General features: G+C 40.0%; 1 protein-coding gene across 1 annotated transcript in view; it reads left to right on the top strand.

Annotated features, from left to right (window-relative positions):
• The window catches only part of LOC134572486 (H-2 class I histocompatibility antigen, Q9 alpha chain-like), a 136,046-nt gene that overhangs the window by 96,672 nt on the left and 14,058 nt on the right, over positions 1–25,316 (top strand). The window contains exon 4 of the mRNA XM_063431476.1: positions 21,872–22,141. Within this exon, the coding sequence (XP_063287546.1) occupies positions 21,872–22,141 (270 nt within the window). The remainder of the gene's footprint in view (positions 1–21,871; positions 22,142–25,316) is intronic.

The raw sequence follows: 25,316 nt of genomic DNA, 5'->3' as shown, positions 1-25,316 counted from the left end.
GAGAAAAAGGTATTTTTAATATATCTGGTCTACCTATATCAGATGACGAGATACAACTATTATCAAAAGGCATGAAATTTGCTCCAGATAAAAAATCAAATGAATTTAATTTATATATTGATTTAAAAAAGTATATTAGATCACTAACGTTGAAAAGACATTTTTTGTTACAACCACTTCAGCTAACAACTCCAATTATGGATGAGGAAGAACTGAGAAACAGGAAATTTAAACCTGAATCTCACTTTTATCCCACACAAAATAGAGGTCCATATTTAGAAATTTTTGAAAAATTGGTGGATAGAGAATTTAAATCTATAGCTAAAAAAACAACCTCCAATAATAACAGAAATCTAACGAGGGAAGAAGAGAAATGTCTAAACACACTTAAGAAGAGGGAAGATATTATAATTAAGGAAGCTGACAAGGGGGGGGGGATTGTCATTATGTCTAGAAATTATTACTTACAAGAAGCCCAAAATATTTTAAGTGACAGTGATACCTACACCATATTAATACGGGATCCGACTAGAGAATTTAATTTACTTTTAAAAAATTTGTTAGAAATAGCAAAAAATAAGGATATAATTTCACAGGCAAATTACGATTTTTTACTTTGCAATAACCCAAGAATCCCAATTTTTTACTTCATTCCAAAAATTCATAAGTGTTTATTTAATCCCCCAGGCCGCCCCATAATTAGCGGGATAGATTCCTTGTCAGCCAACCTATCTGCTTTTGTGGATTCATACCTACAGAAGTATGCCCAAAGCGCCCTTTCTTATATAAAAGACACAAAATCATTCCTACAGGAATTGGAAAATATCGAATGGCATTCAGATTATAGCTGGGCAACATTGGATGTATCATCCCTTTATACTATAATTAGCCATAAATTGGGACTAGAAGCCATCAATCATTTTATGATGGAAGATCAAAATCTCCCTCAGGAAGTAAAAGAATTCATTTGGCATTCGGTTAAATTTATTTTAGAGCACAATTATTTTTTCTTTAATGATCAATTTTTTCTACAAACCACGGGGACCGCCATGGGCACCAGGTTCGCCCCCAGTTATGCCAACATCTACATGCGTAGATGGGAAGACCTAACGGTTTGGGTTGGGCATGACTGGAGGGAGAACCTGGTGCTCTGGCGGAGATATATCGATGATGTTATTATAATTTGGAAGGGGCCTTTTTTATTATTTCAATCATTTGAAAATTATCTGAATCAAAACAAATATAATCTAAAATTTACTTCTACGTGGAATCAAAAAGAAATAAGTTTTTTGGATTTGTCATTGATAAGTGAGAATAACCAGATTAAAACTAAGTGTTTCTTCAAACCGAGTGATGGCAATGGATATGTTCATAGGCGAAGTTGCCATCATCGCCCCTGGCTTAGAGGAATAGCCAAGGGACAATTCGCTAGGGTGAGAAGGAACTGTTCGCAAGTTCAAGATTTTATAACACAATCTAACCATATTAAGAACAAATTGGTAGAGAGAGGTTACAAGAAGAATACCATCGACAAAGAAATTCGGTTAGCTTTGAAAACCGATAGAGGCAATTATTTAATGGACAGACCACGTGCCAAATCCTATCAAGACAATGCAGCGGCCTTTAGAACACAGTACTGCACAGACCATGTTTGGATTAGGAAGAGTTTGCAGAAACACTGGTCGATTCTCCAACAAGATCCTGTACTCAACACTTTCCTACCAGAACAGCCTAAACTTATTTTTAAGAAAAATCAGAACTTTAAGAACTCTTTGGCACCCAGCTATGCTATAAAAAATCATAGAGATAGTCAGAAACCAATAGCAAATGGTTTCTCCAGAGGGTGTGGAGTCTGTAAAGCCTGTCGGATTGTCAATCTAAAAAAGACAGAAGTTTTTTCTAGTTTTGTCACTGGGGAAGTATTCCAGATTAAAACAGAAATTGGTTGCCGCACGGACTATGTAGTGTATGTACTGCAATGTCCGTGCGGCAGGCAATATGTGGGCAGAACCAAGAGGCCCCTAAAAGTGCGTCTCTTGGAGCACATAAATAATATAAAAAAGAACTTGGCCACACACTCCATCCCAGTACACTGTAATCATTGTCCCCAATTTTCTTTTACGGGTTTCAAATGTATGGGCATTGAAAGGGTATGTGTTGATTGGAGAGGGGGGGACAGAATCACCAAGCTATCCCAGAGGGAGACCTACTGGATCCATAAGCTACAAACTCTGGAACCTGGTGGTTTAAACGTGGATGTGGATCTAGTATGTTTTTTATAAGACACATTATTATTAGTTATAGTCACTATAATATAAGGAATAAGGTTGGGATTAATATAAAGCACCTTTTGTCATAAGAATAATTTGGTTTATTAATAACACAAAATATATTCATATAAAAGAAAAATATATTCTCTGATTAGAAGAAGGAGAAAACAAGATGACACATTATAAATTAGAAGCATTATATGTAAACAATATTACACAAAATAGGATATTAAAAATGGCAAATATTGTAAAATTATAAGATAAAGAATTAATTTACATTAGAAAACACTTTACTAACTATTTGCACAAATATAATGAAAAAATTTATTATTGAATATTGTATAGATCATTTAAGGTCAATAAAGATACACAGTTTATGGTGAAAATAACATTTGGGTTATAACACAGACCTTTCATGCGTTTTTAAGTGTATTTGTTGTGGCTAGATTTCCCCCAATACAGGTGGATTGCAAAAAAAAAACAAAAAAAAAACAAAAAAAAAACAAAAAAAAAACAAAAAAAAAACGAGGGTGGAACGCAAGCCACTTCCGGTTTCCGGGTTTGTGAACCCAGTTGGAACGCATAGCACTTCCGGTTTCCGGAATGTACGAAAATGCCGAAATTAACTGCAATACAACAGTGAAGATCAGCTGTGAATGAAGAAGAATGCAATTGCCAACAGATGATACCGATCGACACAGGACCAATGAGGAGGGACAGAGAGGCACATGTGACTTTAGGGATTAGCCCTATTTAAAGGACTTATGGGTGGAGGGTGGTTAGGCTGCTTTTTTGTACTGCATTAATTGTAATTTTAATATTGTTGGTCCCTGAGGAAGTCCCATACTTTATAGAAGGGACGAAACGCGTAGGACCTCTATTGTATTTATTTTTTATATATTTTATTGAAAATTAAAGCCGCTTTTTCATACCTTCACCCGGAGTCCTGCTTTTTGGTGGAAAGATCCAGGGAAGTGTCCAGGGGAATTCCCCCCAGCCCCCCATACCATCAGGGGAGGCACCATATATGCCTGAACTGTCCAAGATCCTGTGAGTGCATTTCATATTGCGCAAATGATATTTCTGTCAAACTTTATTACACTATATTTTGTTTTTGTTTTTGTATTTATCTCAATTTAGGCTACCAGCCGGTTCCCTCGTTGTGTTTTGTATATAGTCTCAGGAACTTGTTTGTCATGGGTCTCTTTCTCTGCATTGCCCCCGACTGCTCACTTCTTTGCTTCCTTTGCATACCCTTGCATTCCTCCTCTGCTCTTTCTCTCTCTCTTGATTCCTGATTCCCTTGATTACTTGATTGCCTCTCTCTTCCCTTTGTCTTAACTTTTTAAAGGGAAAACTTATCTGTTCGTCACTAGGTTAATAGACCAATAGCAACACTGGGGGTGTGCTTATCTTTTAGATAGCAACTTAATATTTGGTCTATAGAGGGCAGTCTCGCCCCACTAAACATACCTATCCAGGAAAGAGTTAACGTTTCCTGGTGGCTATTTTGACGTCATTTACGTTATCTTTATGGTTAACTATAACTTAAGTTTTCTGTCACTTCAAAGGGTGTCTCTCAGTCTTCGTCCAGACTATGTGTCTGCAAATTCTGTTATAATTTCTAATATGACAGTTCGTGAACTAATTCTGACCCCTTCAATATAATGGGATCTTGTTAGATATAGAAAGTAAAAATTAAATTATTTAATCTTCTCCGTCACAAATGTCTGGGTTTAGAATTTATTCTATTCCATTAGCATTTTAGACAGTCTCTTACCACTTGGTTTGTGTGGCGAAACCGACCTCGCCACGTGTCCTTGGAGGGGGCTGCTTGCCCGCCTCTTGCCTTTGGACTATGGACCAGACTTTATGTGAATGTGTTAACCCAGATAGCTATGCCATGGAGCCCATTCGAGAGAAGGCTCTGTAAAACCGGTCTGAGCTGGAAAGCTAGGGGTTTTAAAAGATACTTTATTAACTTTTGAACCCCTGGTCTGATCCATGCCAATTTTTAATATGTTGTTCCCCTGAATGGATTGATTGTGGATATGTAATTTTATGTGAATGTGATGTATGGTTTTGAAGTTATAAATATTGTGTAAAAAGTATATTTTAAACTGTATGAATAATGGGATTATGTGTCACGCTAAGGGGAGGGGATGTGTGGGTTGCACCCATGATGCTATTGGATATTTTACACCTCCCCTGTGGGCGGTCTTATATGTGTGAGATGGAAATAAAATCTAGGCTGGATGTGCCAGTCCAGAGTTCCTGTTTAACCCTCAAAGTGAAGTGTCGTCTCATTATTGGGGGAGGATTTATTGTATGCTGTTCCAGTTTGACTGCTAGGAGTGTAAACCTATTCGCTTGGTTTTTCCTATTCAGCTGTATACAGCATAGCACACAGTGCTCATTAATTATACATACCAAGATAGCACACAGTGCTCATTAACTATACATACCAAGATAACACACAGTGCTCATTAACTATACATACCAAGATAGCACACACAGTGCTCATTAACTATACATACCAAGATAGCACACAGTGCTCATTAACTATACATACCAAGATACCACACAGTGCTCATTAACTATACATACCAAGATAGCACACACAGTGCTCATTAACTATACATACCAAGATAAAACACAGTGCTCATTAACTATACATACCAAGATAAAACACAGTGCTCATTAACTATACATACCAAGATAACACACAGAGCTCATTAACTATACATACCAAGATAGCACACACAGTGCTCATTAACTATACATACCAGGATAGCACACAGTGCTCATTAACTATACATACCAAGAAAGCACACACAGTGCTCATGAACTATACATACCAAGAGAGCACACACAGTGCTCATTAACTATACATACCAAGAGAGCACACACAGTGCTCATTAACTATACATACCAAGATAGCACACACAGTGCTCATTAACTATACATACCAAGATAGCACACACAGTGCTCATTAACTATACATACCAAGATAGCACACACAGTGTTCATTAACTATACATACCAAGATAGCACACAGTCAGGGGAGGGCTGGCAGCCTCAGGCCTGGGGGGCAAAACCAGTCAAGTGGCCCATTGCACCACCAAATCAGTTCACCATCCATGCCCACCTTTTCCTGGTTTTATAATGGATATTGATGTTATGCTAATCAGTAGCTCTTTGCCATACCCGCTCCTTCACGGCTCTGACTTTTAATGTTGCCAGAGCGCAGGCTGAGAATCTCTGAGCCTGTGCTCTGACTCACTAACTGAGCGCCGGAACCACGAGGGAGAGGATATGATCTGACTGCACCTACTGCTGGTGCGCATTAGTGGACCACCAGTGAATGGTTTAAACTGAAAATGCTGGCGTCCTCAACTTGTGAGCTGTGTAGGCTGCCGGGCGCCTCTGTTGTCATGGCACCCTGCGTGACCGCACAGCGTGCACACCCCAACAGCTGGCACCGTTGACACACACTGATGTTACTACTTAGAAATCGCTCAATATTAATACAGACATCAGTAAACACCAATAAACTGTGGAAAGAGAGCTGATCCCCCCCAAATTTATAAAGATTTGCTTAGTGGATTTGTTGTAAGATTAAATCATGCCTCCTCCTCTCTCTCTCCCATGCGCTACTCTGTAGGCTGGGAGAAAGTAAAGAGTAATCACATTCTCCCAACACAGCGCCACCTGTGGCTGCATGGGGAACAGCTGGTTAATGTAATGCTTGCAGGATGGCCAGCTGCCAAAGGGCTCCAGGCACTGCTTGTTGTGAGTGTGAGCCACTGTAAATTAGGGGCAGAGGGCACTTGCACTGTGGTAAAGACGGGTCTGGGCAGGAAGAGAGTGCAGTGCAATCAGTGCACTCCCCACCTGTGGGTCACCAGTAGACTTGTGCACCTGCCCAGGATCAGAGTCGGTGCAAGGGTTTTTGCCGCCCTAGGCAAAATAAAAATTAGCAATAGCTCCATATAGCATTATGGTCAACCCAAATCAAAACGTACCGATGGGATAATGCCCAAGTTATACTAGTTGGTAACAAATGTGATATGGAGGATGAAAGAGTAATCTCGACGGAGAGAGGGAAGCACCTTGCAGAGCAACTTGGTTTTGAATTTTTTGAAGCAAGTGCTAAGGATAACCTCAATGTTAAGCAGACGTTTGAGAGGCTGGTGGATATTATCTGTGACAAAATGTCGGAAAACCTGGAAACGGACCAGACCGTCACCACCACAAAACAGACCACAAGACTGACAGACAAACCACCACCACAACAGCCGAACTGCGGATGTTAATAACTTTAGCCAGGCATCTTCAGTGTGTTCTCTTGCCAACAAGTATTTAAAAAAAAAAATGTGCCGCCCCCCATGTGATCTGCCATATGAACTAACGCCAGTGCTGCACACAGTGTGTTTTACATTAAAAGGCCTGCAGGGACAAACTATAGACACCAGAACCACTTCATTAAGCTGCAGTAGTTCTGGGGACTAAAGTGTCCCTTTAATGTGAGGTAAATTAGAGATTAGTGTCACTAATAATATACTAGATTGCCTACTTACAACCAGATGAGGATGGTGATGTGCTCTGGCTGCAGTTTGGCTCCACTGGTCTGGTGTAGAACAGGATCTCTGGAGGCTCTTGGCAACTGTGGTCACAAAATTTAATGTTCTGGGAGAATTGGAAGCAGCTCCATTTTTTGGGGGGCCTCTTACACAGCTCAAGGTCTGGGCCCCAGGGCCTGACAGTGAGTATGCTCATAAGGCCCACCTTTAAGTCCACTTATATGTTCCACCCACCCATGCGTCCGCTCACAGGGAGTGGAGTGTGTAGGGGATGTGTTATGTGTTATTGTAGAAGATCTAATATGTGTGCTTATGGTATGTAGTGTATAGGGATACCAGTTTGTGTAGGTGATGCAGTGTGTTTGTCTGTAGTGGAAGCAGTGTGTATTTGTGTATAATGTATGTATTGTGTGTAAGGGATGCATTGTGTGAATCTGTGTTTGTATGCATAAGGGATGTAAGGTGTGTGTCTGTATGTGTGTGCATTGAGTGTGTGTAAGAGATGCATTGTGTTTCTGTGTGTATGTAAGAAAAGCAGTGTGTGTGTTTGCATGTGTGTGTAAGGGTTTGCATTGTGTGTTTCTGTGTATGTGTGTAAAGGATGCATTGTCTTTGTGTGTAAAGGATGCATTGTCTTTATGTGTAAGGGTTGCATTGTGTGTGTAATGGATGCATTGTGTGTTTCTCTGTGTGTAAGGGAAGCATGTTATGTTTCTGTGTGTGTAGGGATGCATTGTGTGTTTCTGTGTATGTATAGTGATGCATTGTGAGTGTGTGTGTGCGCGTAGTGTGAAAGAGCTCCCTGTCTTGCCCCCTGACCTATAGAACTGTCCCTTAGAGCTCTCCCCTGTCCCTTAGTGGTCTCTCCTCTCCCCCACCCTTCCCTAGCGGTCTCTTCTCACACTCACCCACCCTCCCTGTGCTCTTCTCATCCCCCCTTCCACGTGTTCTTCTCACTCCCCCCTCTACCTGTGTTCTCCTCACCACCCACCCTCCCTGTGTTCTTCTCAGTCCCACCCTTCTCCTTATCTCCCCTTACCCTCCTCCCTTCCTCCCTTCCTCCCTTCCTCCCTCCCTCCCTTCCTCCCTTCCTCCCTTCCTCCCTTCCTTCCTCCCTTCCTCCCTTCCTCCCTTCCTCCCTTCCTCCCTTCCTCCCTTCCTCCCTTCCTCCCTTCCTCCCGTTTTGTGGTTGTGCATATGGTTATAGCAGAGCCAATTTCTTAGCAGGATGAGCATATGAGAACAGCTGGGGCAGGTGGAATAAGGGCCCATTAACCCCTGGTAAAGGGGTGGGGGAGAAGGGGTCAAATTAGAACATACATCAATAAGGTAAAAAGCAAAAGTAGTATCTTAGTGAGCAGCGGGGAAGGAATGTAAACCTCCAGAGGGATAAATCAGAGCAGCAAACTAAGCCTTACTGTGGCTTCTATGTATCGGGAGCCCCTTAAGGACCAAACTTCTGGAATAAAAGGGAATCATGACATGTCACACATGTCATGTGTCCTTAAGGGGTTAAAGAGTCTGCTGTAGTCCCTGGGCAAAAATGGACGGATATTAGCCACATCAAAATCATTCTCTGTGTGGGTGACGTTTCCCTCTGAACTGAGGAGTCCTCGAGAGAAAGTCTGAAGGGTCTGCAAAAACATGGTTTGATTTTACCCATTGTACAGCGCTACGGAATCTAATGGCGCTATATAAATAATAAAATAATAATATTCTTAAGAACAAGCAAGGAGCCATCTTCTGTCACTAGTGGTGAGCCAAGGGGGCACAACCAGTATGGAACTCTGTGATCCCGCAGCACAGTGTTTACAGGCTGCAATGTGTGGCTATTCTGACTCGGGTTGTTGTGATAGTGATCTAACCCTTGTGAGACCTCTGTGCTTGGCCTGTATAAGCAGATACGGTCACTGCGGACAATCCTCCTCAGATAGCTGAACTCACCAATACTAGTTTCAATTCAAAAGCTGGTTTATTCTGAACATGACACAACAGGAATACAGCAGAATGAATGGATTTCAGTATTATGCGGTCAAAAGATGATGCTTTCCTTAGCTTAACATGTGGAATACCAGAGTCCCAGTTACATGAGGCAAATGCAAGTCGCCATGACACCGGAAGTACAGCAAGAACAGGGCGCAGTTTACATACCAGGAAATGATGTAAGATGCTCACAGGAGGAACAAGAGCATTACCAAAACGGGCCAGAAGGTGGCAGCAAATACCTACCCATAGAAAAATACAAGGTAAATAAATCACAGAATATACTAAGTAAATTGCATCTACAATAACGAGAATATTAACTGTGTAACAGCACACTCCCCGTCTGACATTGTAAATGTCACTATTTTATACCATAACGGTAGTTATACAAGTGCAAATAAACAGTGCGATTTGCTTGATGTCTTGAGAACGTGAAAAACATAAAGAAAAAATCATGCAAAAAATGCAACAACTTCAAATTAACATTAACGTCCAAGACTCTTCCTTCTTGAAGTCAAAGGTAGGAACAAACAACATACGCAAGTAAGTTCATTCTCCAAAGGGTAAGAGCAGAATAAGTTCAGTGATAGGTCTGATGAAGGTCTTTACAGTCCCTTGTCTTGCAACCTTCACCTCCACCTTGCGTACCTTGCAATCATCACTGGGAACACTCTTTATAATAAGTCCCATAGGCCACTCGAGTCTCCCAGCTTGTTGATCCTTGAGCAGAACAAGATCTCCAACTTTAATGTTAGGATTTGGGTGTTGCCATTTCCTGCGTCCTTGCAAAGTAGAAAGGTACTCCATCTTTCAACGATTCCAGAAGCAGTTGGCGAGGTGTTGCACTCGCTTCCACTGGTCATAATGCAAGTTTCCTGAGTTAAAGTTTCCAGGTGGGACAGGAATAGACCCAAGCTTTTGGGTAAGCAGAGTAGTAACAGTCCCACAAAGTTCAAGCCTAGGGATTGTGTGCTCTGGCTTAGGTGCTAACTTAGCTTTCCCAAACAGAAACCCTATGTGGACTTGATTAGAAGAGTCTCTTACCTTGAGGTAGGCAACAGCCGCTATAGCCTCAGTTGATGCATCTGAGAAGATGTGAAGTTCTTTTCTCTGACTTGTAGTAAGGGAAGCTGAATTGTAGCAGCGTGGTATACGGATTCCATCTAAGGCACGTAGAGATTGTTTCCAGGACTCCCACTTAGGAAGCTTGTCTGATGGCAGTGGAGCATCCCAATCTTTAATAGTCTCTGAGAATTGCCTAAGCAAGGATTTGCCTTGTATGGTAATGGGAGCAACAAATCCCATTGGATCATATAGGCTATTTACTACTGACAGAACACCACGCTTGGTAAACGGCTTGTCTGTAGAGCTGACTTGAAAGCCGAAGGTATCCTTTGACAAGTCCCACCGTAGGCCCAGACTTCTCTGTTCAGGTGGCATGTCCATTCCAAGATTAAGGTCTTTAAACCCTGTGGCATGATCGTCAGGTTGAAAGGCTTTCATGACGGCAACACTATTTGAGGCAATCTTGTGTAGTCTGAGGTTAGCCTCAGAGAGCATATCTTGTGTCCTCTTGAGCAGATCTATGGCTTCTTCATCTGTAGGTAAAGACTTAAGCCCATAGTCAACATAAAAGTCTCTCTCAACAAAGTGTCGAGCGTCACTGCCAAACTCCTTTTCTCCTTGGAGGGCAGTCCTTCGTAAACCATATGTTGCAACAGCGGGTGAAGGACTATTCCCGAAGACATGAACCTTCATGCGGTATTCTATGATCTCATTGTCCATGTAGTTGTTACGGTACCACAGAAACCTTAGGAAGTTCCTATGGTCTTCTCGTGCAATGAAACATTTGCTCAATGTCGGCAGTTATAGCAACTGGCTCTCTTCTAAACCTCATGAGTACACCTACAAGGTTGTTGGTTAGATTCGGACCTGTGAGTAGAATATCGTTCAGGGATACGCCTTGATGCTTGGCACTGGAGTCAAATACTACCCTGATTTGTTTGAGCTTGCGTGGATGATACACTCCGAAGAAAGGCAGGTACCAGCACTCATCATGACTTTGAAGTGGTGGCGCTGGTTCGGCATGATCATTGTCGAAGATCCTTTTCATGAAAGCGATGAAATGATCCTTCATTTCAGGTCTGTTCTTTAGTGTTCGCTGAAGTTAATTCAATCTGGATACAGCCTGTTCACGATTGGTAGGGAGTTTGGCTCTTGCTGTTCGAAGAGGTAATGGCGCAACCCAGCTGTTAGACTCATCCTGGAAGAATTCTTTGTCCATTATTTTGCTGAATTCATTGTCTTCAATCGACAAGGCTAATTTGTTGTCATCATTTGTAGTACTAAACACTGCAGCACCTAGATTGTCATAAGAAAGAATAGAAGCAGTATGCCGTACTTGGATCACGTCAAGAGGTTTTTCCTTTACTTCATAATGGCGAGGGCATCGTTTGAAGTGGGAGGCACGTCCATTCCCCAGTATGTAAGTTTTGAAGGAGCGGATCTCAGATGACGTACGCTTCCTGTCTAAGCATACATCGCCCACTATTACCCAGCCTAGGTCAAGTCTTTGTGCATAAGGGGCGCCGTCAGGTCCATCACACTGGTCGCGCACTTTATGTACTCTGAGGATGTCTCTTCCTAGGAGAACCAAAATTTCAGCATTCATGTCCATTGCAGGAATCTCATCAACAGAATCTGTATCCTGCTTGTTTAGTCTGACGCGTTTCGTGGGAGTCAGCCCCACTTCTTCAGAGACGGAATACAGTTTCGTGCTCAAGTGACAGTTTAAATACACTTTCAATTAATGGATACATTTGCATATACTTGAATTAAATAAAATGATTTATGTGACAATAAAATGATATAATACATCTTCAATACAAAATTCTCTTTCGGTTAGACATAACTGCAATTAAATATAGCGGACATTGAATCACTGTGGCATGATTATTCTTCTATAATTTATTCGATCGAGGAAATCTATACAATAATTGATGATGGTAATTGAACATAAATCAAGATTTGTAGACTTGGAATATAAAATATATGATGAAGATAAATAAATGAATAAAAGTATAGATTAAAAACGAATATAGAGAAAAAAATCCAAGGTTGGAAAAAATAATTTCAAAAAGAATTCAGAATGAGATCCAAGAATAATTAATAAATACAAATGGAGATAAAAATGGAGATAAAAACGAATGAAGATATAAACAAATGGAAACTAATAATAAAGGAACAAGATAGATGGGATATGTAGAGAGTAATAATGGCTAGTAATAAATACATAGTTCTAATGCATAAGTTATAAGATGTGGAGAAAAAAGAATTAAATAGATCCCTATCTGTATAGAGGTCCTAATTTGATTGGTATACTGAATTTTAAATAACCATCTGGCAATCTGGGCAATCTCAAAAATAGATGCATAAGTGAATAAATTAATGAATAAATCAGTTATCTGGTGTTGTAATATGTAATACAATCGTTCCAAAATGACGGGACTAGTATATAGATGCAGGTAATTGGAGATACTACACATGATGAATTAAAAGTTAGACATACTATAGATGTGAACCGGATCATCCAGCTTTATGAGATGTCTTTAAATACAACGAAATCTAAGGAAATGGACAATATGCATATTAAAATTGTATGAGGAGGGTGTCTCTGTTCATGATGGTAGATGAACTCTGAAATAAAATAAAATAAAGTGAAATAAAATAAAATATCATAATCATAAAACTATGAAATATAAAACAGACCTGTTGTTGCAATCATTATTGGAGACATATATAGAGTATGGTAAGGACAATTCGGAAAATACGAAGAAAAAAAAAAAAAAAACGTTCAAAAAATCCACTAGGGGATGGTCTATAAAAAAGCATTGAGTTTAAAGTCCACGTTGAGTCCTTTAGGAACAAGAGTCTCTAAATGGAAGATCCAACTGGCTTCTATTTGGTCCAGATTCCTTTCCATGTCCCCTCCTCTCCAATGTACCTTGACTTTTTCAATGGGTAAAAATCTCAATCCCGTAGGGTCACCTCCATGAAATTCTTGAAAATGCTTGGAAAGGTTATGTGTCTGCAGTCTTTTTTCAATGTTTCGGATATGTTCCGCGATCCTGGTTTTTACAGGTCTCTTAGTCCGCCCCACATACTGTTTAGGGCAGGGGCATGTGACCAGGTAAATTACTCCTACTGTATTGCAATTCATATTAGTTTTTAGGTTATATTCCTTCTTGTTGGTTGAGGATGAAAATTTGGTAATCTCTGTTTCCAAGGAGGGATTGTTTCTACATGCCCTACATTTGGAACATCTTCTGAAGCCTTTGAGGAGTCCTTGATCTTGGAGGTTAGGTAAGGTTTTGACGGTGGGAGCCAACATGAGTTGTAGATTGGGCGCCTTGGTAAAGATGATTTGAGGTTTATCCCCAAGACATGTGGAGAGTGCGGGGTCGTTTCTAAGGATTCCCCAATGTTTCTTGAAGATCTTTTCTATCTTCTGGGATTGATGACTGAATTTGGTAATGAAAGCAGGTGTCTGGTTAAAACTATCCAGGGTCTTGAGGTTGTTTCTTAGGGTTTCTTCTCTTGGAATGGCTAGGGCTTTGTTCTTTGCTTCTGTCAGTAATGTTGTAGGGTAGCCTTTCTCTCTGAATCTTTGTTGCATCTCCTTCATTTGTTCCTTGCAGTCTTCCATTTTTGAACAATTTCTTTGAATCCTCTTAAATTGATTGTGCGGTATATTCTTAAGCCAAGTGTGTTTGTGGTGGCTATTAAAAGGAATAAAACTGTTGCAATCAACATTTTTCTTAAAAAATTTGGTGTGTAGTCTTCCTTCTTCAATGTAGATATTAAGATCTAAAAATACAATCTGTTGTTGAGAATGGTTAAAAGTGAACTTGAGATGGTACAGATTGTGGTTGAGGTAGATTTTAAACTGTTCGAGGGATTCCAAGTCCCCTTTCCAGATGAAGAAGCAGTCATCTATGTACCTTGCCAAAGGGACAGATTCGCGCCAAATGGGCAATGGTCCCATATATACTCTTCTTCCCATTTGCCCATAAATAGGTTGGCATAGCTTGGCGCGAATCTCGTCCCCATGGCGATGCCTTCAATCTGGAGGTAAAACTGATCCTGACACCAAAAGTAGTTATGGGTAAGAATAAAAGCAACACACTGTATTAAAAAAATCAATTTGGTCATTCTTCAGTTCTGAATATACCGCTAAGGAGTATTGTATGGCCTCGCATCCCTGTAGATGTTCTATCACAGTATAGAGTGAGGTGACATCTGCTGTCACTAAAAACATATCCTCTGTCCAATTAAAATTAGATAAAAGATTTAAAATCTGGGTAGAATCTCTCAGATAGGATCTAAGATGGGAGACCATCTTTTGTAGATAGTGGTCAACATATTCGGAGAGGTTGGCGGTGAGGGATCCAATTCCAGAAATGATCGGTCTGCCTGGGGGTTTGGTGAGTTGCTTATGGATTTTAGGTAGGTGATAAAACACTGGTGACCTTGGGAACTGGATATGTAGGTATTTGTATTCCCGGTCGTTGATAATGCCTCTATCCTTCCCTTGGTCAAGTATTTCCTTAAGTTTTTCTTTAAAGTGGGAGGTAGGGTCATAGTCCAATTTGAGCTATGTACATGTGTCTCCCAATAGTCTATGATTTTCTTCTATGTAGTCCTCAGTGTTGAGGATAACCAGTCCCCCTCCTTTATCCGCTGCTTTCATCAATCGTTTCAATGCGCCCCTCTCTCTTTTTGTTAGGTTGTCTTTCTTTATCTCCTTAGTGATCTTGTGTCTAAAGTCCTTCTCCACCATCTTCTCAAATACCTTGATTGAGTCAGTCTTTACGTGCTGTGGATAAAATGTGGATGTGGGATGGAGTTGTGTATGTTCATAGTCCTGTGCTGTATCTGGTTGCATACTGTTTTTATCCATAAAAAAATTTTTAATTGATACTTTGCGTATAAATTTATGGAGGTCTATGTAGATGTTGAAATTTGGATTATTGGAAGTGGGCGCAAATTTTAACCCTTTCCTCAGGAGTGTGGGGATATTTATGGGATAATAATTGTAAACAGAGAGAATTACCCACTAATTTAATTCTCAGATCCCTAATCGTTATCGTGTTAAATGAAATTTATATCATATAATTAATATCAAAAATTGTTATAAAAATATAATTTTTATTTTTATATTCAAATGATAATAATATAAGTAACATGCATGATAATAATCAATGGAATTTTCAGTATAACATGAATATGTAATACAATATGGCAATAATAATTAATATGCAGTATAAAACAATATGCAATACAAAGTGGCAGTTTACTTCCTGGTTAATACAGCATTGAATCTACAAGCTGTCAAGATAAGATTTACGATGGGCTTCACAGAGGGAATGTTTCAGCTTGCAGCATGAGATCGTAAAAGAAACTTTCAGCTGGCAGTTTAGAAATAACCCTTTCAATGCTGGTTAGACCTCTTCTAGGGATTTAAGATCTACTCCTATGTAATTTTAAATAAAATTTTAATATTTAAAAAGTCAGTAACCACTTCCTTGCATCCAATGAGAAATCTACATGTTACATAAGCTGATATTTTAATTAATTTGTCTAAATAGATATTTTATCTTATTTTAGAGCCAATCAATACAGCTGGATAAATGGTCATGATATGCTAACGTGATATTAATCACACAAATACATTAATGGCTATATTACTCCCAGCTGCAGATGGGATGCTATAACCATATATATATATCCTTTAATAATTAAGATTTCTAAATATGAAATCTAATCACGATTTATCCAGTCATATATCATGCTATAAATTTTAATTAATTTAAATTAATTAATTAAATGCCTGTATATTTACCAGTTAAGTAGATATTTTCTCATCAGATATCCTCAGGTAGCTAAGTGTCATGGGTCTCTTTCTCTGCATGGAGTGTAAGAGTTTCTTGGTTACTCTGATCGCCCGATTCTGCCTGGATCTCTCTGAATCTCCAGAGTGTCGTAATGTGTCTCTCTTCAATCTTTGAATCCCGACTCTCTCCTTTGTCTTAACTTTTAAAAGGGGAAATTCCTCTAAGTGATAGCCAATCACAAATGTGGGGTGTGGTTGCCTTCTAGGTAATCATTTTAATATTTGGACTCTAGATGGCAGCCTTGTTCCACTACACATACCTATCCAGGAAAGAGTTAACTTTTCCTGGTGGCTATTTTTGAGGTCATTTACGTTATCTTTACGGTGGCTATAACTTATTTTCCTTTCAGATCAAAGGGTCTTTCTGAAATTTCTTCAGACTATGCGTCTCCATTTTCGGTAATAATTCCTAATATGACAGCCTGTAATACCATAGATGAACTCAAAAATACAATGAGAATCTGTTGGTATAGAAAGTAAAATCTAATTATTTAATCTTCTCTGTCACCTATGTCTGGATATAGAATTTAGACAGTCTGTCCATCCCCCGTTCTCAATGTCTTATCTCTTTGTTGTTTATACTACAAGACATTCTTAGCTCTGGCAAGATTTAGGTTCAAGCTAAGGTTAGTGTAACAGAAAGGATAGAAATTTTGTGTCTCTTTGTTAACGTGAAGATACAAAATGGAGTCTGGTCTATTTAGCAATGACTTCAGAACATACACTTGGTATTTCTATCATAGCACAAAATGTCTGCCGATATAAATATCCTGACAGGAGGGACATCTCATCCAAGTTTAGATTTCTAACTGAAAGGTTGAAGATATTTACGTCCTCCTTTTCTGTTGTACTGGGTCTTCTAGGGTCACATAATCATTTTATTTCATTCAAGTATATGCAAATGTATCCATTAGTTGAAAGTGTATTTAAACTGTCACTTGAGCACGAAACTGTATTCCGTCTCTGAAGAAGTGGGGCTGACTCCCACGAAACGCATCAGACTAAACAAGCAGGATACAGATTCCATCTATGTTCCAGCCAGTGGTGTAACGATTTGACCGCGAAGCCTTTACAGTCTCGGACCGGGAGGTCTGCAATACTCACCTCTCAGAGCGAGGTCTGAGACGCACGCCGTCTTTACCGGCAGCCAGCAGCTGGAAAGAGGAAAGTGTACACACCATCCGCAGCCATCCAAACCGGTCCTTGAGGCTGACTCCTATCACTCTCATCCACTGTGCTGGTAATCATTCTGGATCTTGTTCCTGGCATGTATTTTTATATATTTTTTTCTGCATATATTTTTAATTGCTAATAAACTGGTTTTTACTTTCACCCAGTTTTTACCCTTTTTTTCAGTGGCACTTTACAGCGATATCACAATATATTGCACTGCAGGAAACAGTTCTCTGCACATACTGTTTTTTTCTGTCTTATTAGGTTTATATCTTTTCACTAAAAGTATATAATTTGGTGTTTATTCCACATATTCTGCCTATAGCAGTTCTTAAAGGTATACACACCATACACTTTTGTTGCACTTTATCCCATTATCCCAGTGTTCCTTTTGAAGTATTATCATCCACTTTTTTACCTGCATTTTCATATTATTATTATACCACCACCAATATATATTTTTATTCATCCTTTTATTTATTCATTTGTCAATTTATATTTATATATTTTTATTGTTAGCCATTTTTGATAGTCAGCTCCTGGACCACGTACACTGCACTTAGGGTGTTACCATTCATAAAATATAATATAACTACAGCTCCTTGATAAGCACACAATTCAACCCCAATACACATACACTCACACTCACACTGCAGCCCCTAGATGCACATGCACACACTTTACAGGCCCTCTCAGCACACACACAATCTCCAAAGCTCCTACACATGAGCATGTGCTCACACTACAGCCCCTAGTTACACACTGTACACCATAAACAGACTCCTATATACACACACACTTCACCACAGCCCCTTCTAAACACCATGTCAAATTATCTTGCATCTCCTGAAAAGGTTTTCCAGTTTCCATGAAAAAGGTATCTTGCCTATAATGAGGAAGGCGAAGCGGTGGAAATACAGGGAGTGCTGGTGTTGCTGTTACACTGGGGCCCATCGAGTGGCCTGTGCAATTAGGGCCACCCAATGGGCATGTGTCTTCAGGGGCCCAAAAGTGTTTGCACCGGGGCCCACTCTACGTTAGTTATGCCACTGTGCAGCAGCTTCCCCAGCTCTGCCCCTGCATGGTAGATCACCTCCGCTTATGCATGCTCCGTCCACAATCTCTGACTGAGACACACACTGACAGACATACACACATTCTGACAGACATACAGTGACAGGCACACACTCTCTGACTGAGACACACACTGACTGAGACACACACACAAAAACACACACTGAGACACATACACACACACACACACACATTTTCTCATAAATTGCTATTTTTATTTAAATCCACCCAGCCTCCCTAACTCTCCTCTCAATCTTCCTGCAGTTTCTCTCTGCTCCCCTGCGCTCTCTCTGTAGTGATGTCAGGGCCGGAGTGACGTCATGTCACCAAACAGCGTGCAAGGGAGAAACTGCAGGAAGGTTACTGCTCCCTCGCACGTCGCCTCCGTGCTCCCCATGATGGCTGGCTTTAATGATTCCTGCGCGGCTTAGAAAAGGGCTGACAAATGCCAGGCGCCAGGGTGAAATGTCTAGTCGCCATGGCGACCTGGAGCCTGGAATTTGTCGAGCCCCGTGTATGTGTGTGCGCGTATGTGTGTGTGTGTATATATATATATATACACATTTTAAAACTGCCCCCCTACTTTTGTCCCTGGTCCCTTATGTGCCAGGGACACATAATTCTGGATGAATCCTGGAGAAGCCACTGTTGGTCGGGGGGGGGGGGGGTCTGGGGTTGCCATCACAAAACCAGGATACACCACTGAGTCACTCGGAGCATCTTCATTCACACTCACACTGACAGACACACTGACAGACAGACACATACACAGACAGACACACATCCTCTCACACACTCACAAGATATTTGATACACACACAAAGAATCATAGATTCAAGAATCAAGAATCAAAGAATCATAGACAAATACACACACGTAAATGCATGACAAATATACACACAGAAATGAAAAAAAATACATATTTTTAGCCACTCTCCTGTTTCCTACCTTTTGGGCGCAGGAGAGTGGCTTCCCTGGGGTCCAGTGGGACTGGGCACAGCAGGAGACAGATTGGTGTGGCTTGCCGCGCCTAATGGGAGTGGGCTGCCGCTGGTCAAAACTCCTCTCCTCCACCTGTCTCGATATTATGTGCAGCTCACTGTGCGCTGGGAGGAATTGAATGGATCTGCAATTACTTCCTCCCGGCGCTGAAGCTGCGCAATGGAACGACTGTGTGGGCGGTCAGGTCTGTGAAATGTGGGCGGTTGGTCAGGCCTGTGAAATGCGGGCGGTCAGGTCTGAGAAATGTGGGCGGGCAGGTCTATGAAATAGCGTGCGACAAACAGACAATTTTGCCAGGTGTCCTGCTAACTTGATAGCTTTGCCAGGTGTCCTGCTGTGCGGCCTCAGCTCCATGAGAAAGTAATTGCAGTTCGCTTTCTCCCGGTACACCGGCGCACAGAGCGCTACACGAGGATTGAGATAGGAGGAGGAGGGAACGGACTGACCAATCCCAAATGGCGCAGCGTGGCATTTTGCAGTGCATGCACAATAGTCTCTCAATGCTTAACTATAAGGGGAAGCATTGGATTGGCTTAGATTTTCAAGATTGATAAACTCATGGCACGATGTGGGAAAATAGGTGAGTAAAAACACCTTTCCCATGTGATTGGCGGGGGGGCAAGTCAGCTAAACAGACACAAACACTTACTGACAGACAGACACATACACTCTCACTGACAGACCCACACACACACTCTCACTGATCGGTACACACACACACACACTCTCACTGACAGACACACACTGATACTGCAACATTCACACACACAATTTCACAAACACTTACAAGTTAGCCGCCCAGCTCCCTCCCTCAGCTCTGCATGTTCCATGAGCCGGCCGCCCTCGCTCTCAATGAGCTGCCGGTCTGCCTCCCATCTCAGGTAGCAGGTCACCTTGGTTGCTAAATGGGCTCACAAATCTCAGACGAGCCCTGCTCTAAGTGGTGTTTTACAACCACTTTTATAAAATACCAATTAGTGTATGTAAACGTCAATGACACATATAATTAAAATTACAATCCCCAGTTCTCTGTTTAAAATCACAAATATTTTTTATTTCTTAAATGGATCCTATAGTGTTAGGAATACACATCGTTCCCCCACTCCTCAGCTCAGAAAGGGTTAAAAACCCTTAAATCACTTTAAAGGTTTCCAGCACTGATGTCCCTCGGCGCTTGGTTGGCTCTCAGCATCCTCTATAGTAATCCGCCATCATTTACTGGCGCTCTATGTCCTTGTGCAGAGCGTTACCCTACTGTTCTATCATTCTTGTTTTTCTCTGTTGCTTCCTCTGGCTATGGTCTCTTTACATTTAATTTCTATAATGCTGCTGTTTTGCTCAGATTTTGATATATTTGATTTTGAATAAACACCTGCCAACACACTTATTTTGCCAGTTTGACTTATTGTGATCACAACCTGATATTTCATGTCTTTAAAAAAAAACATGCCATCCCTCTATAGTTGCCATCCCAGACCCAAATATTTCTGAGAAAGGGAACGGTGATTCACATTGTGTCCCTTTTGTCTACAAACCCAGCCTATTCTATCAGTGATTTATATGTTACAGTTTTACACTGAGCACATTCTACTCTGTGCAATACGGAACATTCAATCCAGAAGAGTGTGCAAGGCGCCCGTGAAAAATCAGCTACAAACGCAAATTGAATGCTACAAAATGCAAAAAAACAAAGTGATGCTCTATATATAATAATAAAGATGTATACATTACAAAATATTGTGAAATACATACTGTAATAAAATAGACTTCCGATGTATTAAACACCTGTAACACAAATATGATGTACACAGTAGTGCAGATAAACCTTTAAAAACACAAATGTACCCCTTGTGTAGAGGGCACTGTATAGAATACCACTGACGTGCTCCAGAGCAATTAGGGCTCTGGGTAAATGGGTGTATTTGAGAGGGAAGTAAAGACACCGAGACTTTGGTCGATATTCGTAGCACCACATGTATGGAGAGAGTAGCAGGGAGAATCCAATAGTGGAGGATTACAAACACTTTTATTACATACACAGTTAAAAACTCTTACTTTGTATGCTTAGATAAATCGAACATAAAATAGGGCTGTAAAAAGCCCACCACAAAGTGGTACACTGCAAAACCCGACTCTCTGTCCTCCAAACTCGGAATACGCGCACCCCTTTTGATGATGCAAGACATTCCATAAGTGACGCGTTTCGCTCTGCGTCATGCCAGCTTCATCAGACACCATCCTGCTTCATCCTCTTTGTCTTATATAGTCCTCTAACTTGCCCTCACTGCTCTCTAGTTGGTTGGGCAATTCATTTCACTGACTGTTTATCCATGCGCTATATTCGCAATACTCATTTGTTACAAATTATATAGGATGCTATGAAACTTATATTACAATATCTGTACAAGCAAAACAAATACTCAAGAATGAATAAATATGAAGGAGACAGAAACACAAGAAATATTAAATACCTCCTGAGTGCAGTAGACGAGACATCCATTAAATATCTCCATAAATATCTCCATGACCCATCTCTCCTAAAGAAGGTGGATGTAGCTTCAATATCAATGTGTCTTCAATCTGGAAAATGCAAACAGGCTGATCTAATGCCATAACAATCGTATGTAATAAAATGCAATAGATTATATATCTTCTGTGCTTTTTTAGTAATTAGCTAAGTATTTTTATGGAAACTTTCTGGTGGACAAATTGGTTTGTGTTTGGATTTATTTTTATCTTTTAAATCATAACATTATCCGAATCCTCTCCTCTGTAAGATCAATAACTAGACTGACTGTTCTTTATTTCTATCTTCTTTTCCTTTCTAATCTCAGTTCCTCCAGAGGTAAAGGTTTCAGATCAGAAAGCAGACGGAACCACAAAGCTTCTCTGCCAGGCGTACGGGTTTTACCCCCGGGACGTAGATGTGATTTGGAAGAAAGATGGCATTGAGGTTCCCTCGGATGAAGCCAAAAAGGTTCTTCCCAATACTGATGGTACTTACCAGATCACAGCTACCGTGGAAGTACCACCAGAGGAGATGGACAGACACTCCTGCCACGTGGAACACATCAGCTTGGACAAAACACTTATTGTGAAGTGGGGTAAGTGTCCCCATAACTGGGGGTAAACACAGAATCAGGTGTCAGTGAGTGTGGGATTTTTGAGTAATTGGAATCTCTATCAGTAGTTATTGTGTGTAAAGTAATAAACATATTAATATAAATTCAGTGGTTAGGGTGGAAGGTTCCTACATGCGCAGTGTTTCAGTATTAATCTTTGCCCATACAGAGATATTTAATGTTGCTGCTTTTAGATGTAACTCCACCCCATTAGTCAGTCAGGAAGGAGAGTTCTTTGCTGACTAATGTTAATTCTGTACATATTCTACACACAGTCACTATTCATTGGCTGAGAAATCTCAGCTCATGCTCTCAGCCAATGAATGAATGGCGCTATAGACATCCAGCTTGTATATAGGTCGGATACAGCTCAGCCACCATTCTCGGAGACTCTGCCCCCGGCAGGACCCAGGTAGGTGGCAAACCATTGAAAAACCTTTCCACTACAACGAGCTGTAATGGTTGTGATGCTTTGAGTAACCATTTAAACGTACAGATTTCTGTATATACTATAAACTTGTAATAAAAGACATACAAGCTATGTCACAATAAACCGAGTTTAAGAATATTGAAAGATCACACACAACATTACATAGTTACATAGTTACATAGCTGAAAAGAGACTTGCGTCCATCAAGTTCAGCCTTCCTCACATATGCTTTTGCTGTTGATCCAAAAGAAGGCAAAAAACCCAATCTGAAGCGCTTCCAATTTTGCAACAAACTAGGAAAAAATTCCTTCTTGACCCCAAAATAGCAGTCAGATGTCTCCTTGGATCTAGCAGCTATTAGCCCACTAATTAGAAATTGTATCCCTCTATGTTATGTTTTTGCAAGTATTTATCCAATTGCAGTTTAAACATCTGTATAGACTCTGACAAAACCACCTCTTCAGGCAATGAATTCCATATCCTTATTGCTCTTACTGTAAAACAACCTTTTCTTTGCCTTAGATGAAATCTCCTTTCTTCAAGCCTAAATGTGTGACCTCGTGTCCTATGTATAGCCCTGTTTATGAATAGATTTCCAGATAATTTTTTGTACTGGCCCCGAATATATTTGTATAATGTTATCATATCCCCTCTCAGGCGCCGTTTTTCCAAACTGAAGAGATTTAAATTTTTAACCTTTCTTCATAACTAAAATGCTCCATTCCTTTTATCAATTTTGTAGCTCGTCTCTGCACTTGTTCTAGTGCCATGATATCTTTCTTTAGAACAGGTGCCCAAAATTGCACAGCATATTCAAGGTGTGGTCTTACCAGCGATTTATAAAGAGGCAAAATTATATTTTCATCTCGAGAATGTATGCCCCTATTTATACATGACAAAACCTTACTGGCCTTAGCAACGGCAGATTGACATTGCATATTGCTACCTAATTTGTTGTCTATAACAATTCCCAAATCCTTCTCGTGTGTGGTTATCCCTAGTTCACTACCATTTAGGGTGTAAATTGCTTGTGCATTCTTAACCCCAAAGTGCATAACTTTGCATTTTTCTACGTTAAATTTCATCTGCCATTTTAGTGCCCAGTCCCCCAATCTATCCAAATCCCTCTGCAGCAAGGCAATATCCTGCTTACATTTTATTACTTTACAACGTTTTGTGTCATCTGCAAACACTGATACATGGCTTTCAATGCCCATTTCAAGATCATTTATAAATAAGTTAAATAGAAGCGTCCCCAAAACAAAACCCTGAGGGACACCACTTACCACTTTTGTCTAGTTTGAAAATTGACCATTTATGACAACTCGCTCTACTCTATCCTTAAGCCAATGTTCTACCTAAGAACAAGAATATTCATCTAGACCAATTTCTTTTAGTTTGAAGACTAACCTATTGTGAGGAACCGTATCAAATGCCTTGGCAAAATCCAAGTAGATCTGCAACACCCTGATCTATATTTCTACTTACTTCTTCGTAGAATGCAATTAGGTTAGTTTGACATGACCTATGTTTCATAAAACGATGCTGATTATTGCTAATAACACAGTTCTTCCCAATGAATTCCTGAATATTATCCCTTAATAGCCGTTCAAATAATTTCCCAGTCACAGAAGTTAAGCTCACAGGTCTATAATTTCCAGGCAAGGATTTGAAACCCTTTTTAACCCCTTAAGGACACATGACATGTGTGACATGTCATGATTCCCTTTTATTCCAGAAGTTTGGTCCTTAAGGGGTTAAATATAGGAACAACATCTGCCTTCCTCCAATCCTCCGGTACAATACCTGAAACAAAAGAATCTTGAAAAATTAAATACAGAGGTTCACTTATTTCCCCACTTAGCTCCTTAAGTACTCGTGGGTGGATACCGTCAGGCCGCGGAGCTTTATTTACATTAATTTTCTTTAATAGCTGTAGCACCTTGTCTCGAGTTACCCAATCACAAGTTGTCTGCAAGTTTGTTGCAGCAATCATATGCATATCTCTTGCCATAGGATCCTCATTAATATATACTGAAGAAAAATAGTTGTTTAAAATTTCTGCCTTTTCCTGGTCTTCATTGACTAACAGACCCATCTCTGTTTTCAGTGTACCTACACTTTCATTTTTTGTTTTTTTTAGAATTAATGTACTTGAAATATTTTTTTGGGGTTTGTTTTGCATTCTTTGGCTATCAGTTTCTCATTTTCTAGTTTAGCCACTTTAATTGCCTTTTTGCAAGGATTATTGGCTTCCTTATATCTTATATAGGATGCCTCTGATTTGTCCGATTTAAATGCTTTAAAAGCCCTTTTCTTATTTTTAATCTCTTGTTTTACTTCTCTACTAAGCCACATTGGTTTTAATTTGTTTATTTTATATTTATTACCCAATGGTACATACTGTGAAATGTACCTTTCTAATATTTGTTTGAATAGTTTCCATTTTTCCTCAGTGTTTTTATCACTAAGGAGTTTATGCCAGTCGATATGTTGTAGAGCTGCCCTAATCTTATTAAAATTGGCTTTTTTTAAATTATACGTTTCAATATACCCCACATGCTTTTGCTTTTTTGAGTTTATTTCAAAAGTTACCATATTGTGATCACTATTTCCCAAATGCTCCCCTACTTGAATGTTGGTTAAAAGATTAACATTGTTTGTTATAACGAAATCCAGACAAGCATCCTTTCTAGTTGGTGCTTGTACCAGTTGTGACATAAAGGT

The sequence above is a fragment of the Pelobates fuscus genome, chromosome 9, assembly GCF_036172605.1.
Source record: "Pelobates fuscus isolate aPelFus1 chromosome 9, aPelFus1.pri, whole genome shotgun sequence".
Lineage (NCBI taxonomy): Eukaryota > Metazoa > Chordata > Amphibia > Anura > Pelobatidae > Pelobates > Pelobates fuscus.
Note: the sequence above shows the minus strand (reverse complement) of the source record. Positions and strands in the feature narration are given on the sequence as shown.